The following is a 19,086-nucleotide window of genomic DNA, read 5'->3' as shown; positions in this document are numbered from 1 at the left end:
AAGACAATTGAATTTCCCATGGTACATGTATTGCATCATTAATGTGTTGTGTTAATAGTCTGGCCTGACTGCTGTGACCTTGCTGAAAACTAAATTAAAAGCCTTTAATGAATGGCTTCTCGTCAGACCATTAACAGGAAGTACATTAATTTACCTTTTATTCCCACTGAACACTGTCTTGTTATCAAAGAGAGGTTCCCAATTACTCCACACCAAATGGGACAGACATTTAAAGACATCTTTTGTTCACAGTGGTCTAGCCGCCATTTCATTCCTTTACCAGGGCTACTGAAACATCAAACACAAAAGAATCAGCCCTGCAACTTCTTAAAAGAGAAATGTCGCTTGGTCTTGATTAATCACAGGATTGAGTATGTGTTTGTGGTGTCAGAGAGAGAGATAGAGCGCTTAAGAAAAAGTCTAAGTATCTGTGTTGGTGAGATCAAGAGCTTACAAAGGAATCAGCTCCCCAGGAAGAGCGTCCTTAACAATTGTTGTTTTCTTTAAGCTCGGTCGTGCTTCCTTGTCCTTTGTCTGCATCGTATATGGAGATTACAGCTGATCTATGTCTGCCGTGATCTCATTTGACGGAGTGGGGTGAATCTAAAACACACATGCAAATACACACTTTATATATGTACATGTGCAGCTTTGTTCGCACATACACACTGGGTTTGTTCTCCAGACCAAAGTTGCAGTGAATACAGTATTTCAATTTTTAATAGCTTGACACATTCAGCCTATTTCCTATTGTCTGTCTCTCTTCTGGTCTTCAGGGAAAGAAGGGAACATGAAACATCACACATACATACAGGCAACGGGGTGGGGGAGATAGAACTGGGTAATTGGAGCCCTGAGTGGAGTAAGAGGCCTGTGATCCCTTTGAGAGTGGCTGCTATATGTCTGTTACTTCCAGCTGTCCTGACTGAGAGCAGACTAATTACACCATGTTTGTAGCCTGCTAATTAGTGTCCTAATTAAAAACCCAGGCGGTAGAGGGGCTGGATGAAAGCGGGGACAGCTCTGGACATGTAACCTGTGTTCTTGAAAAGACCCCAACTTAAGTCTTAGAAATGGTCAGTTTGCCTTTTGAATGCCTGCATAGCAGCGGAACAGCATTTATAATTATGCACCTTTCAATTATGTTTGTTAGTGTTGTTTTGTTGTGTATGCAATGCTTTCACAGCGGCGTGGAGAGACCAACGCGACACATTAATATGTGTAAGGCTCATTGTTTTCAGTTTTCACAGATATATTTAAATTGTTTTTCTCCAAGATTTTTCCGACTGATCAACGGAATTCATTGTAAACAAGGTTCTTTTGTGATGTTTACAGCTCAGAGTCCTGTGCATGTTATCTCAGATGACATTCCAGTTTAACAGGGAATGCATTTGGTGCTTTGTTCTGATGTTTACAAAATTATATTGCTCGGGTTAATTGGGTTGGTGTGAATAAAACTGCCATGTCACCATCAACTTGTGCAGGAAATTGAAGGTATTCTAAAGTTTTATGTTGTCTTACTGTCACACTGTTTACCTGCCGTGCTACTGAGGCTGCATCTGATATCATGTATCTGAATTAATGGTTACACATTATAACCCCAATTCTGTGAACAAGGCCATTGTACATGTCCTGTGCTTATAATTCTTAGGGCTCAGTTTTCATGCTAACGCAATGCCAGCAGAACAACCCCACAGCTAAGGTTCTGCTGTAGAACACAAATGGGATTTGTGTGACCAACAGAGACAGGTGAAGGTGTCAGTGGTCATTTTTTGGTAGCCTTGCTAGCTTCAAAGAATGAAAGAATTGTGCCAGTGGTTGTGCTAGCTTGGCTACCTTCGTCTATCATGTGGCCCTCACCTTGCAGGTCGTAGCAGTCCGTCAAGAGTCCCCTTTTTTGGAATGCTTGTAAATTTATGGGTAATACTGCATATAAAATTACACCAATTTCAAATTCACTCTCACTGCAAATGCTATTGCACACACTAGTGCAAGTCTCTGTGGCTTTTATTGCCCATTCAAGAATAAAATATGTTGTTCTCCTCTGCATGGTATAGCAAGGCTCTACTTAACTCAACGAAGCGGTGAATACTATTTCACACCTGGTGCTTACTTTGGTACCACTTCAATTGAGTCTTAAGTGCTATATCGTAGGCAACTGGACTAGCTTGAGTTTCTTGAAGACGTTTCACCTCTCATACAAGAGGCTTCTTCAGTTCTAATGGACTGGTGCGGAGCCACAGGCTTTACACCGTGTGTGGGTGTGAACCTTTACAGTGTCGTTGAGGTCACACGTGAGCTCTTGAGTTTCAGAGTTGTTGAGTGGTTGACCTGCTAGGCCATCATGTGTGCCATTAGGGTTAGATCAGTCCAGGGCCCACACCTGGACCCAACTATCCCTAATGAGTTGTTGACCCACCCAGCCATCACGTGTTACCTTAACGACTCTCTAAGGGCTCACGCCCACACATGGTTTAAAGCTTGCAACCCTGTACCAGTCCCTTAGAACTGAAGAAGCCTCTGGGGTGAGAGGTGAAACATCTTCAAGAAACCGAAGCACGTCCAGCTGCCTACGATATAGCACTTAAGATTACGATGACCTGGATGACTCTTCACCAACACTCAAGTCAAGGTTCCAAGCAAACTGAGCGGATACTAGAAGGTGGGCTTAGAACACTGCAGACAACTGATATGTCAGTGAGAATCATCACTAGAATTGTCACTTGTAATATATGGGACAAGTAGCCAAGCTACCCCCAAAAGTGGCCAAAACATTATGCCAGAAAATGGGTACAGTACTTTGACTAACTGACAAAGTGCAGACATTCTTCTGTTTAGTTGCTTTTGCGAGGATTCAGGGAGTGTCACATTGGAGATGATGTCACAGCAGTTTCACACAGGATTGCTATGGCGATAAGCTGAGGTAACCAAGGAGGTACTACGCACAGTGGAAAACGAGATAGAGAAAAGGAGCTGGTACCAGAAGTGAGTCGAGTTGAGTTGAGCTGTACCATGCAGTGGGAAAGAGACAGTAAACCTCATTTCATTTAGCCTCTTTCTGTTTTATGTAATGTGTTCATCTTGTGTGTAATTCTAATGCTGTTATGGCAGAGTGTGGTTTAGGTTTAGTGGATGTTCTTGTCAATAATATCACCCACTACTATCCATAGAGTGTATAAAGACCTTCATTTACATTTGTTAAATCATTGTAGCTATCATAAGACATCAGGAATCATTCAGGCTTTCCATATTTTCTGTACTTTCAAGGGCGTACTGCATGTTTCCATATCTTACACACCACTACAGGGGACATCTCTAGACTCACAGCCAGTCCCTGCCTGGATTTCACGCCCCAGGTTGGATGCTGTGTGTGCCGTTCATCCCTTGTGACAATGTGTTACGGGACTTACTTGTGTGGTGGCTACATCAGCCAAGTAAACTTTGGCTATCAAGGGGAAGTTGTCTAGTCTGAAACCACCAGGATCACCGCCAGCTTCTCATGTCTTGTTTTTCCAACAACTAGGAGCTCATGCGGGGGAAGAAAGACAGAGGAGCCTTTTTTGTTAAAGTGCGTGTGCAAACACAACACTCCCCAGGGTAGATTGTTATGGGGTGGCACAAGATCCACAAAGGACAGTGGGTGTTTGTCCTTGAGGCAAACAAATCCCCTTTCTCTATCCAAAATTCAAAATCAGACTCAATTTTTCAGGATGCATCTTGTCAGCTATTGGCTTGTCTCTGGACATCACATTAGCCCTGGTGTTTCATATGCCTGAAATGTGACGTCCTCTGAGGCAGAGATTACTTGTGGCACAGTGGCATAGGTTCTCTGAGATCTCAAACAGTGTGAATAGCCAACAGCTACTCGTTTACCACACGCTGCTACTTTGCATTGGTGGGAAGGAAGGACCCCTGACCATAATGTTTGCCAAGTTTATCCTGGGCTCTTGCCAGCTTGTCATAACTCTCACTTTGGCTTGAACCAAGGAAGCTACATTGGCCTTGCTTTTAGAGATGAGAGCTCCTCTACTTTAGTGCTTTTCATGAAGTAGAAGCAGCATTTTTAGAGGCTGCCATGGGCAGGTGGAGGAAGACAATTGCTCTGTTTTGAAAAGCCACCAGTGCTCTCCACTGTCCCAGAAAACAATGCTTTAGAAACGGAAAAGCAAAGTAAAAGAAAAGATTTTAGTTCCCTTTCTACCACCTACTTTCTCCACTTCTGTGAGAGTGCACAAGTGAAGCGTATGTCCCGGGTGACAGATGACAAAGTCTCTTCATGGCCGCACAGCGGCACTTATTCCTTGTCGCTATGAAGGAAACGAGCGGTCAGTCTTCAATGCCGGCAGCAGAAGTGATGAGGATTTGTGGAGGCTGGGACGAAAATATCCACAGCCTTCCTGTCTTTTCATGCAAAGTGATGTAAAAAGCACCGTCTTAAACTTATGGCTCTAAGCCATCAAGTGACTATTGGCTGTTTGCAATGCAAGTGTTTGAAGAAGTGTGAGCAGCAGAGTAAATTACAATACTCTTCGTTAACTAAGCACTTGAAGAAAATCATGTTGAAGGAGCATAATGAGTTTTCGTAAACAACAGTTCAGCTGTGTCCACGAAGCAAACATCTGAGCGGGGCTGAAATAACTACATGATACTTTATGCAGTCGTGATCCTAGACTTGGAGGGGCATTGCAAAGAAGCCCATCAAGAGGTCAGGTTCCAGTGGGAGACTAACTTCACTCACTAACTTTGGGGCTAACCCTTTTCATTTGAATCAGCAGGTGACAGGAAACTTGCCTTGGGGCTTGAGAAGTCGTCGCATTTATTCATTGACAAATGGCCTAAACTGTACACACATAGCACTGCTATGTTTAACGACATACTCTCTGCCTCTCTGCTCCGGTCGCCACAGCCTCTCTGTCTCTCAGGTGCAGCTGCGGTGCACCTTATAGTGCCTTTATGGGAGGCTTAAGGGGTTATTAATTGTCATTAGAAAATGCACCATCACAGGCCCCTTTTTCCCAATTTTTGTTGTAATATTAGCCTCTCCTAACAGTGCACCTCTGACTCTACAGCTGTGGGGGAAAAAACAGCGCAAAATAAAGGCTGTAAAGTAAAATAATTGGTTAATGTTTTGGCTCTTGTTGTGAAGGCTTTACCATCAAATAAAGCATAATGAGCCGCGCAACAGCTGGCCCTTGACCACTAATTTTTTTCAAGAACTTTATTGCCATTATGCAAGCATAATGAAACCCTTTCAAACACTGTCTTACAAGCAATGCACTCCTGCAGTCACTCAACAAGGTTTGTGAAGAGCATCTCTTGAATTCAGGCGTAAGTGATGAGACTGCAATTACTTTCAAATTGCTGCCATGTCTCTGCATTTGACCACAAACTGGATTGATTCATGTTGTACAAAGCGCCGTGTAAAAATTACCATTTGCTGATGAGCTAGAGATGCTCAGTTCCAGGCAGAATGCTGGATAACTTGAAACATGTATATAACATGTATAAGACTATATACATATCTATAAACAGTTTATGTTGTAATTTGTACCACTTGGCATGTTTTATTTAGTAGTCGTGGATGTCTTGTCTCTTGTCTTATTTTCCTTGTTATACCAGATAAATAAGGCCGTCAATGGAAGCGCATGCTGCATTACCAGATGACCCTTCGCTAAGTCCCTGGGTGCAGACTGGCCAATCATAGCGTAGCATCGGGCCGGCTCAGACCGACCCTGCTGTACAGGAACCAGTGAAGGGAAGCAGGGAAACTTTGCTGATATTCAACCAGCTGTGTGTCATTGCAGTGTGCGCAGATGAACATTGTTTGACTTCCCCCAGAGATCCCTGCACACACTGTGATGCCACACAGCTGGTTCAATATCAGCAAAGTTTCCCTTTATATTCATTGTCTTGTGTGGCGATCAGCAGTGTTGTGGTGGTTCACTTTTACACTGTGATCTGTAGCCTATAGTTCGGCTTTAGCTTCTAACTATCTTTGTCTTCTTAACCTGTTGTTGCTGCTGAGTCAGTTTGACATCCTGGATATATCCTTCAAACACAGACTGTAGACCCCTCTGTCTGCTTCTCTCTGGAATCACTGGTTCAGTTTTCCAAAAATGTGATAATATTTCTTCAGGGAGTGCAGTTAGTTACAGTGTGGGCTCCATGCTTACTGCGACAGCTTGTCGGACCATCACAAAGGGGCGGGGCTTAGCGCAAGAGCAATTGCAATTGGGCAAAATGTGTCTGTGATATTAAATATTGTGTAATGACAAAATACTTTTTTCCGATTGGGTGATGTGTTTCTGTTTATGTGCCTGATCAGAGGGGTGTATACCTCAGCTTCTGTGTCTGTTGCTTGCTTCAGTGTTCACCTTGCTGTGCATGTGTTCACAGCACAGCCTGGGCTTCTGCTTCGAGTTGTTTCTGTTTTCGTGCTCCGCTGAAATTGTCTAAGGTATGACAATTTGTGCAGCTGTCTTCACTTCACTCACATCCACCTGAGAGATAGGTAAAGAGTTGAGTGAAGACTTATCAGCCTGTTTGATAAGGTTTAAATAAAAGTAGTGCTCTGGGCGTACTCGTCTGAGCCCTGTGTTACAGAGATCTGCTTCATACTGACAACAATCTCAGCTTGAGCAGCAAAAACTTGAGCCGGGATAATTTTCGAGCCGATTCCAAGAGCTTTAGAAATTTGCTTAGCCAGGCAAAACTCTCAGCGTTCGCGTTATTAAGGCAATGTGGATTTACCTGTAGCCAAGTCGCAAATAGGCCCTTTTAAAAGGTTAAGTTGTAAAGTGGAGGTTTCAGAGCACAAATGCTCAGAGGCAAACTTGGGTATTCAGGCTGCGTGTGTATGCCCGCGTGTCTGCCGCTTTCAGTGTGAAGATCAGCTCAAAGCTTGTGGCTCTTAAATGAGAGTAAAATGTCAAAATCTCTCACAAATTTTCAACAACATCTCAACAAGCTTGACTTGACCTGTGGGAAAGCGCTGACATTTAAAGGTCCCAAATTATTCACTTGTCATGATTCCTAACTTACTATTCCTAGTGATACAAATATGCCATGTGATAGGAACGGGTCTGTTTATTTCAAGTCAGTGTGTTTTATACTGAGTGCAAAGTTGCAAACTAACATTTCATTAGAATAAATTACAAATTAAAGCAGTTGTTTTGTGATTTACTGAGAATGTATTGAAACATAACATGGTGTTTCGTTTATCCCGTTGTATTTATATATGGCTGCATAGTCAGTAACCTTAAGGGTTGCTCCCATGATTCTTTGCATCCTTTTAGAGTATTTGAAACTTTAAGGTTCTCTATGCGTCACTAAGAGCATTAAAATAGCTCAAACCACTATTTGCTATGTAAGGTGGGATTTATACTTCTGCATTGAATCGACGGCGTGCATATGTCAACGCATAGACACTATTGCCTGATGTGTACCTCCCCAGAAATGTAACTACACGTTGCGGTGACACAGACCTCCTGTCTATTTCTGTAAGCTGAAACCATTTCCCTCAGTGGAAACTACGCTTTTATTTATTTTAATTTCACAGATAAGAAACAATAAATTGCGAAGACAATAAAGCCTCCACAAGAATAGCATTTTAAGCCTTGTGTGTGATTTATCCTGATTTCATATGAGCAGAGGAAATTGCCGCTAGTCGCTAGGATAATTTATACGGTATAAAATGCCATAGGCTTGTGCTAATAACGTTAGCATGTTGTGTTTGTTTGGAAAACATGTTTAGTATAAGACAGTTGTTTTGTCAGTGAACCTTGTGAGTTGTAATGGAGCCAGATTTTTTAACGTTACCTTTGTTAAATGTTGCTGTTGTTCCTGGCTTCATATGAGTAGAGGAAATCTCTGCTAGCTGCTAGGCTAATTTATACAATGTAAAATTCCATAGGCTTGTGCTAATAACATTAGCATGTTGTATTTGTGGGGAAAATGTGTCCAGATAAAGACAAGTGTTTGTCTGTGAATGCTGCGAGTTATAGTGAAGCCGATTTGTGTACTTGTGTTTGAAATTGTTGCTATTAAGCCATGTTTAATGTGTGTTTAATATGTGTTTCATGTGTGTTTGAATCAACTAATGTTACAGCACTTCACAAAACCCCACCGCCGACCAGTGGTGTGGAATTGTAACTGCAGAGTGACACAGACACACCACCACACAAGTAAAAATAGAGTAATTGAACAAAGTAATTGCACCCTGAGCAGAGAATGAAGTCTTGCTACCTCTGTGTGTTGTAATCTGAGCTTCTCTGTGGTTTGTTGTGGTATGTTGGTCCAATTGCGCATGTCAGTGCATGTGTGTATCTCGCTGGCCAGCTCATGGCCATCGCTTGGAATTCGCGCATACAGTGGTCACACTAATACTGGGATGGTGACAGCCCGGAAGCGTAGCACCCACCCTCTGGTTCCCCCCAGGCTAACACTGCTAGCTCTCTCTCGTGGAGTAAGCACCATTTGCAGCTAGCTACTGGCTCAGCCGCCTCCATGTTGAGAACTGTATCCCCTCAACTCATACACAGTGACCTTCACATATAGCGCCGACAAAAGCTAGCTCTTTTTTATTTTCTTAAGAGTCTGATAGCACAAAAGAAAACTTTGGAGTTTCCCACACATTCATTCACTTGTGGCAGCCTACCACAATATCAACATTCGCCGCCACATGCTGACTTTCTAATTGTGGAGCTGGACCGTTTATTAGAAACACTGTTGGAAAATATATACCGTTATTCAGAGCACAACACCCTCAAAGCTCAGAGCGTACTCTGGACACAGAAGGAGCAGTGAAAGTGAAACTTAACTGTTCATTAATTCATATAGAAATAAAACGCTCTATTTGTTAGAACAACAGCACTCTCATTTTAGTGTTGTCCATCGTTTTTCCAACCTACCTTAGATGAAACCGGCTGCATTCCCATGGGAACTTTTTTGGGAGGCCAGTAAAAAGTGCATGATTGTAGTCAAGTCGGTTCGAGCTAAAGGCATGAATCAATTTCCTGCATATTTTTCATTTGGAAATGGTCGTACCAGCAGAAGAAAAAAAAAACCAAAACCTTAAAGTTTGCTGATCAGTACCCCCCCCCCCCCGGCGTCAGCTACTGCCATCCTGTGAATACAAAACAAAACGTTATCATTAAAGTATATTCTGTGTGTAGGAATTGTTCATTTTTATAGATAGTTATTAAGTTGGTTGAAATTATAGGTTTAACATACACCAAACAAAAGAGACAATCATGAAAGGAAGAAGGAACAAATGATAATCACAACCCGGGTCTGTCAACCTGGTTATTGTGTGAATTAAAAATCATCCATAAATACAGTATGTCAGAACTGTATTCCTGTTCTAAAGATATATACGAAAACAAACTTCTGGAAAAAAAAACTGAAACACCCTCTCTGGCTGGCGTGTGTCATGTAATTAACTTGCCCACACTGAAACTGTTACAGTTGGTATTCCAGCTATTGTTCGGCTGCCGATCAATGCCTGACTGGAGGGTAATTGGAATATCTATTGTTGCAAACAACGTGACATAAAGTGACAAAATGTTTAGGTGAGAGGGTTCAATTGAGCAGCTTTTTAATTAATTATTGCAGCCTCAAATTGAAATTTTCAACATGAATACTAAGAGTTCTTTGTCTTGAGCTTTCACTTAATCTCTGTAAGACATTGGGGGAGTCTCTCCACCTCAGCCTTCTAAGCTATCTAAGTACATGGGATTTCATCATCTGCTTAATTGCTTACCCTAATTTGCTTTGCTGGCACTGTCACAGCCCCATTGTACTGTTATCAAATCACTGGACACTGTAATTAACTTTACATTGTAACCACCACCTCTGTAACTGGCACACACCAGCTGTTAAATGGTTTTTAACTTTACTGTCTTCTTTTTGTTTTTCTGTCCTCGCAGAATGAGTATACATGCCCACGCCCCCTACCTGGTGCCTGGTTGGGAGATGTGCCTACCATCCATTAACCCCTAAAAGGAACTGCTTTGGTTGGCGCAGCAACCACACTGACACAGGGATACAGGAGAGAGACATATGCAGAGAACCCATCAGGATCCTACTCCCATACTTCAGATTCATTTTCAAATTGTCCTCCACGCTAACAAGGGCAACCACTGACCAAGACATAGAGGAAATAACACTGTCTTTTTCTTTCTTAAGATTTTATAATGTCTTTTTTGTGGCCTGTGGTCTTTGGTCATCAGCTTTGCTGCATTCCATCATGCTCCATCACTACACGGACACTGACACAGACGGTTGTGGGAATGCAGGCATTGGACAAAGACTCGTGAGCACTAATGGATGGTTATAACCAACACGGGAGCTTATTGTATAGACCATAAACCCTATTGTCTCCATGAGGACAACGTGGCATTGTTTTAAACACAGGCGATGAGACTGTACAAATTCAAGAGGCTTTAAAAAAGTGTAAACTGAGCAATGAATCCTTAAAGAAAATGCACTGAACAAGTGGCTCCGACCGCTCTGCTAACAACAGCTGTGTATAATTTAAAGTGATTTTTGATTCCATATGAAGCATCATGTTATCACCTTTCAATATATATATATATTTTTTAAGGAAGACTAATCAAAGGCTCGGATGGTGTAAATGTGCCTCACTGGAGCAGAAACATTATGAAAGGAGTTTCTGTGGAATCCGCTCCATCAGGTGGAAATCAAGTCAGCAGCCGGAGGATCGTTTGAAGCCTGTGAAAAGTTGCCAGAGGAAAAAGAAAGCTATCCCCCCCAGCCAATGACCTTTGGTGAAGTTTTTTTTTTGTTTGATTGTTTGCCTCTTTTTTTTTAATTTTTTTTAAAGCCCGTTTTTCTAAGTTGTTTCTAATTGCAATCAAACCTCGACTATCCAGTTTGATTTGGAGGACAGTAAGGGCAATCAGACGCAAAAGAGGGAAAAAAGAAAAAGCTCTTATCAAGGGTGAAATGTAATTTTCTGAAATTATAATGTTGTTAATGTTGTAGTTTATGAATATGTGTTTCTGCCATCTTCAACACCAAATACCAAAGAGCCAAATGGAGCGAGTTTTTTTTGGCTCTCCCAACCATGAGTTGTAACAGATCCAGGATTTGCTCTCTTAAAAGAAATCCACGGAAAAATCAAAAGACGCCTCAACCTCCCTCTCGTCCAGCAGTGCTCCATTACCCAATTGGCTTTTCTTTTTTCTTTTTATTTTAAATGTGTGTAATGTGTACGTCTTTGTGAACAAGATAACTCTGAGCACTGCTCACATTTTATGACTTACGTTGAATACATGCTTCACTTTCCTTAAAATGATCAACCCGTCTCTCCCCCCTCGAAGAGACTGCAGATGTTGCTGTGTGTGTTTCATCCGTTTTGAGTTCTGAATTATATCTGAGACGCATTGAGTTGTGGATTGTTTGTTTCAACCTTCAGACATAATCTTTCTACACCAGAAAATGATTATTTTCTATTGTAAATTTCTGCTTTCCCCCCCTTGAATTTGTTGATATTTAGTAAGCAGCTGTATTCTTTGTTCACTTTCAACAGTATGTTTTTTAATGAAAATAATGACTTTATTGGTGAGCAATATGAATTGGTCAAATTAAAATATTCATTAATCATTTTCTGTCTTCAAGTATGAAGCATTTTCTTGTGTGTGTGTGTGTGTGTGTGTGTGTACCGGCTGCCCACTGTAATTTAATAAGCTTGTACCCTGTTCCATGTCTCCATTCACGCTTGTTGAAATCTGTCCTATTCCCCACAGATCTCCGGTGACGAGGCTGTCACATCAACATTAGCCTCATTAATTTAGAGAGCAGAACATTGATCTCTGTTCGACCGTTCTGTTCACGGTGACGCTCACTGTGGGCCCCACCAGCCCTCTAATTACGCTTCCTGTGTAATGTGTTGCATATCTCAAGAGGGGGCCCTGCTTAGTGAATTTGCTCCACGTTCGCTGCACTTGGAACATGTCAAGCTGTCAGCTCAGAGGTCCAGATGGCCAATCTGCCCGGCGCTCCCTGTGGTATTTTCACATACTCCTCTCTACCTATCTCCTCCTTCCACTACACTTCTCCTTCAATCTTCTCGTCTTGCTCTGTGTCGGGTGCCTACATCTCACCCGCTAAACTTCATTATTTATGACGTTCTTGGTCAGTTTACTGCGTCTCTGTCTCCTTTTATGCCCCACTTCCTTCTTCTGTCTCAGAGGGTCAGTTCACCCAAATTACACAACGATATTTATCCTCTTATCCCTATAAAATCATGGATGGTTTCAGTTTTACGCTCAGTTTCCTACAAAATCATAGACAGTATCAACAAAAACTGAGCATTGCACCTGTCATGAATGTAGGATTTATTGCAGGATTGCTGTAATGGATTGCATTACTTTCAGCGAGGAATAAACTGGCAACTGAGTGTACATGTCAAGGCGCTGAGATTTCTGCTCCAGCCCCAGTACACTGTGGGTGAATGGAATTTTGTTTGTGATGCTCAAAGCATTGAAAACAACATTTAGCTCCACTGGGAGTGCCGACAGTGAAGTCTGTAGATTATCCAGAGTAACTGGGGCATTGTTTCTGTAAAAATACTTTTGCTGTTGAGTTTGTCAAATGTGATTTTTTTAAGCTTTAGGGAGCACAGATAAAAATTCCATTTACGTCCATTGTTTTTAGGCAGCAAAAGAACCTCAGAGACAGATTTCACAAAACTTGTGCACATGAAATTGAAACTATCTGTCAGGGCAGACACTACTAGTGGCCAGTGCTGGCATGATTAGTTGATTAATGCATTATTTACAACAGATAGTAGAGACACATTGAAAACTTTAACCAATGTAGGGCTGCAAATAATTATTATAGTAGTAACTGATTGTCCCTCCGAGTTTCTCAAAGTCCAAGGTCACATTTTCAAATGTTGTTTTGTCTGACTGTATAAAAATAATGGCCGTCACCCACTGGTTTGTGGTCTGTTGAGTTTGGCATTTTGGCCATCTTGGATTTTTGGAGCCAGAAGTGACCATATTTGGACTAGAGAGTGGCGCATGGGAGGAGCAAGGATCTGACTTAGAGCCTGAGGATACTAATACCCCAACATTCATTATTTTCAGTAATTGCTTATCTCGTTAGGGGTCGCAGGGGGCTGGAGCCTCTCCCAGCTGACATTTGGCGAGAGGCAGGACAGGTCGCCAGGCTGTCACAGGGCTGACACATAGAGACAGACAACCATTCACACTCACATTCACACCTACGGACACGGGGAGAACATGCAAACTCCACACAGAAGGACTCCCCTAGCCTGGTTTGAACCACAAACTGTAAGGTAACAATGCTAACTACTGCACCACAGCGCCGCCCCTATACGCGACAGCATGGCTGAATCCAAATGTCGGCCCCATCCTTAGTTATGAACTTAACTTTAAACTTTAAATGTAAACAGGTAATGGACTTGCATTTGTATATCCCCTTTCTGGTCTTCCAACCACTCTAAGAACTTTTACACTGTATGTCACATTCACCCTTTCACACACATTCTTTCACACACTGGTGACTGGGGCTATCACACAAGGTGCCACCTGCTACTCATTCAACCATTTACAGGTACTTACACCATGGCACATGCATCAGGTTCAGTATCTTGCCTAAAGATGCTTCAGCGTGGACTGAGGAGCCAAGGATTGAACTGCCATAGATCTGCCGATCTTCACATCAGTGGACGACCTGCCAAACCTCCTGAGACACAGCTGCTGGTGAGTATTATAAAAACTGACCCCAGTGCAGTTGTCACGAAAGGGTGAATCAGCTCTAGAGACCAAAAGGTATTTTGTACCAGGCTGTAAACATGCATTTCTGCTGTGAGGTGGGCCATTTTAACATGGAGGTCAATGGGAAGTGACTCGCTTTTGGAGCCAGCCTCTAGTGGCCATTTTAAGACACTGCACTTTTTGGCATGTCCGTGGTTGACTTTATTTTTCAGCCATGCAGGTTGCTGCTTGCATCTAGCATTGACGTTGTTTATCATGAAAAATAAAAACAAATATTTGCTTGTAAATGTTAAAACTTTGGTTTTCTGACTGTTGATCGGAAAAAACAACACATTTAAAGATGTGACATCACGGTTTGGGTAATTATGAGGCTCCATTTAATAAAATTAACATTAAATTAAAAAAGAAAAATGCTTGACAGATCAATCGATAATGAAAAAAACCATTAGATGCAGTGGTACACGAGAAATGTGTTAGTGTAATTAGAGTAATTTGACCCTTTAAATATCTTGTTTTCTGTCATACAGGTTGTAAATCTCTGTGCTTGGTTTTGTCCTCTGTATTTCGGGTCCCCCCGTCCTTCCATTCTGTGTCTCAGTCTTATCCGCTGCTCTCCTCTATGATCTCCGTAACTCAGCCTCCGTCTCTGGCGCTGCATGTGCAGTGGCAGCACAGACAGGGCTGTATGCCTGCGAGCAGACACCATGCATTATTCATGTGGCTCGGGCTCCCTGTTGACCCAAGTCCAAACAGTTGGCAGTCTATAACACTTCCACAGAAAGGCCTCAGGAAGAAAATGTTAAACTATAAGCAAAATACACTGAAGCCGCCGCCATGACATTGGATACATAACTTTCAGACGCTGCCTCTCCATCCACTATCTGAGATTATATGATAGCTTAAAGTGTGTGGAAACCTGTGAATCAAAGACATGCACACACAGGTCAAGCTAGATAATAGATCACAATACAGAGACATGGGAAAAGATAGAATTGAGGCAACGATTTGATAAGGAAGATGAGATTGTTTAACTTTATAAAAAACTTTAGCAATATTATTAATAATTTATAAAATATAATAATAATAACACTTCCCTTCTTTCTGTTTGCCAGCCAGGAATCCAATGACAGTTTAAGACATAAACCAGGAATTAAATACATATACCAATTTCCTCCATCACCCATGATGATATCTGCAGAAATAGCTGTGAGGATACATAAAGTACATGTGCACATACAAGGTCATCAAAGGAAATACAGATCACTTTTTGTCTTTGATAAGCAAAGGCTGAAACCCCCCCCCAGAAAAACAGCCCCTCTGATTCTCATGTTCCTCCTCCTCTTCCTCCTCCTCCTGGTCTTCGCTTCAAACAAATGTGCCACTAATAACTTTGCTTTACCTCATGACGGCTGACTCACTGACGAATCATTCTTTTCATGTTAGGCATGTTAATTTGATTTGACACTTCAATGTGAAGTCTCATTCAGAAGCTGTTTTTATTTTTTTTAAAACAGCAATACGTACGCCTCTCTAGGAATGACTCCTGATCACTCATAACCTCATATAATCTCCAAGTTGGAGGGCAGCTCACTGGGAGGCTTTCACTTTAATTATGACTGTCGGAGCAATTAGTCAGCGACTCGAGAGAAATGAGTGAGAAACTAAAATATCAAACTCCATCATGGAGCGAATGGCAACCCTTTATGTAAGCACCAGTTATTTCAAAACAGTCACTGCTGTCGCAACCCACACCAGGAGTGGTGTTCAACAGATCATGTGCTTCAGCCATCTGCTCCTGACTGGGGGACTGCGGGGTTCTCAGTGAGATCATCTCTGATTCCATCATCGCCAACTGCTGGTCTGGTGCTTTCTCCTTATTTTAAAGATTCTTCAATCAGGATGAGCAAACAGTGCCATGGAAACCAAGGAGATGTTTGCTTTCCACACATGTATCATTGATTCTCAAAAATGCAGCCTGTAAAGCGAGTCCCAATTCTCAGCATTCATCAAAGTACATATTCACAACCTCTCCCAGAGCCCAGCAACTGTTAGCCCTCTGAGTTTACCTCCCCCCACAGTGTTTTTAAGATATCCCACAATGAACACACAAGGAATCCAGGAGGAAATTAAAAAGAGGCACTCAAAAGGAGTCGTATTTCAATCAGCTGACACATGAGGAGTGGATTAAAGTGAGTGAACAGAGATGATATTTGGGCCCAATCTCAATACACCCTTTGCCCCTACCAATTAGCCCTTACCCTTACGTTTTGCCCGTTCGCGTCAAGGGGTAAGGCGTCCCAATTCTTGATGGGAGAGGAGTAGGGCAAACCTTCAAACAGAGGTTTTTCAGAGGCAAACTTTAGACCGACTGTTATGAAAAATCATCGGCTAGATGACCCAAGCAACAAACCCCCACAATTGTATTTTCTTTGTTAATAAAGATTTGCAGTATGTCGAAATTGCTAGTATGCCAATTTCTTGTAGCTAACCAACTAAGGTTACATTGTTACTGCTGATTTGCTCATGACAGGGTAGAAGCAAGAGCTGCTATTAGCAGCCTTTAGAACACCACAAGTACCCTCGTAATGAAGCAGTGTTCTTTTTTTATTACTTGTTTGATTGATTGATAGCATAAAACGCAAGTGTTGAACAAACTGGGAGCGTCCTGACAATGGCTAAAGGATGCCTATAGCCCACGCAAAAAAAAAAATCGCCACTCCAAAAGATGACATATTTGCAATGTCCGGCAGCACTCGTTGTGTATGTTTGCGTAAACACCAGCATGAGCGACTACTGCTGACGTGTCAGAGTCTTGAAGAGTTTTTCCATATCATAAGGGAAGATTTCAACCACTACCCCTTGTAACTTTGTTCCAAGGGACAAGGTGGCAGTCGTAAACAAGGGGTGGGGCTTAAAATAAGAAATGGGATTGAGCCTTGGTGACTTTGACCATGTCACTCCCTCATGTACGCATCATCAAGAGAGGCAAATCATGCAAATGTCTGAGGAGCCCCCAAAACATTTGAGAAAAGGTGGCCCCCTAGTGGCCACTTATAAGCCCCATTTCCACCAAACACTTTCGGTATGGTACCTTTGGAGCCAAAAGTAAGCCCTCAGACATGGTACCTAGACCCTGGAGTTTCAACCCCAAACAGTACTCTTAAATGTGGGCGGGGTTGTTGTCACTCACTGTTTTTCCACGTTTACCTTTGTCTGTACCTTGTTTATCGTCCACAGAACGAGGCTGCACGCGTACCTTGTTTATCGTCCACAGAACGAGGCTGCACGCCAACATTTCCAGAACAAAATAAAACAGGCTGCAGTGAGAGTCTCTCTCCATGGGATATTTAAAATTCTGTCTGTCTGTGCATTTAGTCCAAGCTCAGGGGTGTAGTGTTGCCGTAGCCCACAGGAACAACGCTCTGCAACACTTTTTTTTTTTTCTCCAAGTGAGGATTGGGATATTTGCAGTTCACATAATCTGGTCAGAATTAATAGATATTTTGAAATGTATATGTCATCCAAGAGAGAATATACAAACTAAAGTAATGATCAGAGTTGTCACAGTGAAATTTAAGGTTCGCTTATGGATTCTCAGTCTACAGCTGCTGTGAGAGGCAGCAAAACATCCTTTCATTTTATAGTTACAGTTTACTAATAAAACTCTCCACAGTATGAACAGTGGTTACATGAGCCTCAAAACCAGCCACAACTCAGCCCTGAGCAGAGTGACCGTCCTCTACTGACCAATCAACAGTGTTCACAGCTCCACCTTTTAGTACCAGATCTGTGTACTAGGTACCCCAACAGAGGGGGGACCAAAAATGGGGACAGTACTGAACAGTTTCATTGGTACCATCCACAACTTTTCACAGTGGAAATAGAAAAAAAAAAACGTACTGAACTGAACTGTACCGCACTGCTCGGTAGAAATAGGGCTATATTGGCACATTTTGCAAAGACCATTATTAACCACCTTAAACCTCAGATGCATGCCCTTTACAGTGCCCTACCACTGCTCCCCAAACCCTCCAACCCCTTATAGCTAACCATGTGACAGCCAGATATCGTTAGCTAGGACAGGCATTTAGCTACTTGTTAAAATTAGGTGTTACCGTCAACACAATGAAAAAGGCCCTTAGTGGGTTTCTTTGCCTTGGGCCCCCCAGAGTCTAAACTCAGCTTAGCAGTGTAAAAGCAGCACCACTTACTGAGTGGCCGTTCCCCCAACAAAGCACCTCCAGCCGTTGCAGGGAATACGCTATCAACACCTTTGTGAAGTGAAATGAATAAATCTAAACTGACTAATCCACCTGATATGCAGCAGCAGCAGGCCAAGACATGTCAGCAGCAGATGATTATCAAGTTACGGATATTAACATCAGATATTCATGCCGTGCAGCAGATAGTCTCTCTTTATGAAATGCCATGTCGTGTTGACAAGCAGTAGATGACCATCAGTACATGGATATGAACCTAAGATAGGCCATGACTGCAGCTGAGCAAAACAGCAAAGTGAGCCATTACATTGGAGTTGAAATAGTTTGGCTGAAAAATGTGTAGAGAAGCGTGAATGTGAATACCTCTCCTGTATGAGACATATTGATTTTCCCATGGAGCCAGTAATGAGAAATAATTACATGAATAGGCTGTGAGCAAGACGGGAGTCATGTTTACACTCTGAAAGCCAACATACATTACACTCAACTAGAGATCAGAGTTTGCATTGAGCCAAAAGAAAACAACCACCAGCCTGTAACACTCAAACATGGTTACTTGTGGATAAAAAAGCATAAATGAATGAATAAAAGCATCATAATGCCCTTGACAAACAATAACCAAGAGAAACATGGGCTCAGTCGCAACAAGGAATTAACTCCCAATCAATACCAATACAAAAGCAGCACTTGGGATAATTGCATAACGAGAACAGAGCAGTAACCAGCACATACAGGGCATCGACTGCAAGCTGCGAACACACACTGGCTAAACACAGCCAATGCATCTGATAATACACATGTTAGCAGAGGCACCACTTACCATGCCAGAGTGAAGCCGTGATCTGTAGCTGATGATAACCCCCTCTCTGGGAAAATTGAGGTGTTGACAGCAGGGCGAGGAAAACTCGCTTCTTCCTAGAAGTGGCGCTGAGGCCAGCAGCTTGACATGACCAACCGCCCACTGAGAGTCATCTAACAGTTATCTAACCTCAACTTTTGCAGCAGAGGTTGCAAAGGAACTGGACATAGCAGCGGGCGAAGCAAAGATTATTTAAATGAACCGCCAATTAGCCAAAGGGAATACTGGATACAAGGCAGTA

General features: G+C 42.3%; 1 protein-coding gene across 1 annotated transcript in view; it reads left to right on the top strand.

The window, feature by feature from the left end:
* The window catches only part of lrrtm4l1 (leucine rich repeat transmembrane neuronal 4 like 1), an 86,574-nt gene extending 75,031 nt beyond the window's left edge, over positions 1–11,543 (top strand). Inside the window, exon 3 of the mRNA XM_050053167.1 lies at positions 9,927–11,543. Coding sequence (XP_049909124.1) covers positions 9,927–9,992 — 66 coding nt within the window. The 3' untranslated portion in view covers positions 9,993–11,543. The remainder of the gene's footprint in view (positions 1–9,926) is intronic.
* Positions 11,544–19,086: the final 7,543 nt, after the last annotated feature.

This window comes from Epinephelus moara, chromosome 9 (assembly GCF_006386435.1).
Source record: "Epinephelus moara isolate mb chromosome 9, YSFRI_EMoa_1.0, whole genome shotgun sequence".
NCBI classification, from domain to species: domain Eukaryota; kingdom Metazoa; phylum Chordata; class Actinopteri; order Perciformes; family Serranidae; genus Epinephelus; species Epinephelus moara.
The sequence above is the reverse complement of the archived record's forward strand: the minus strand, read 5'-3'. Positions and strand labels throughout refer to the sequence as shown.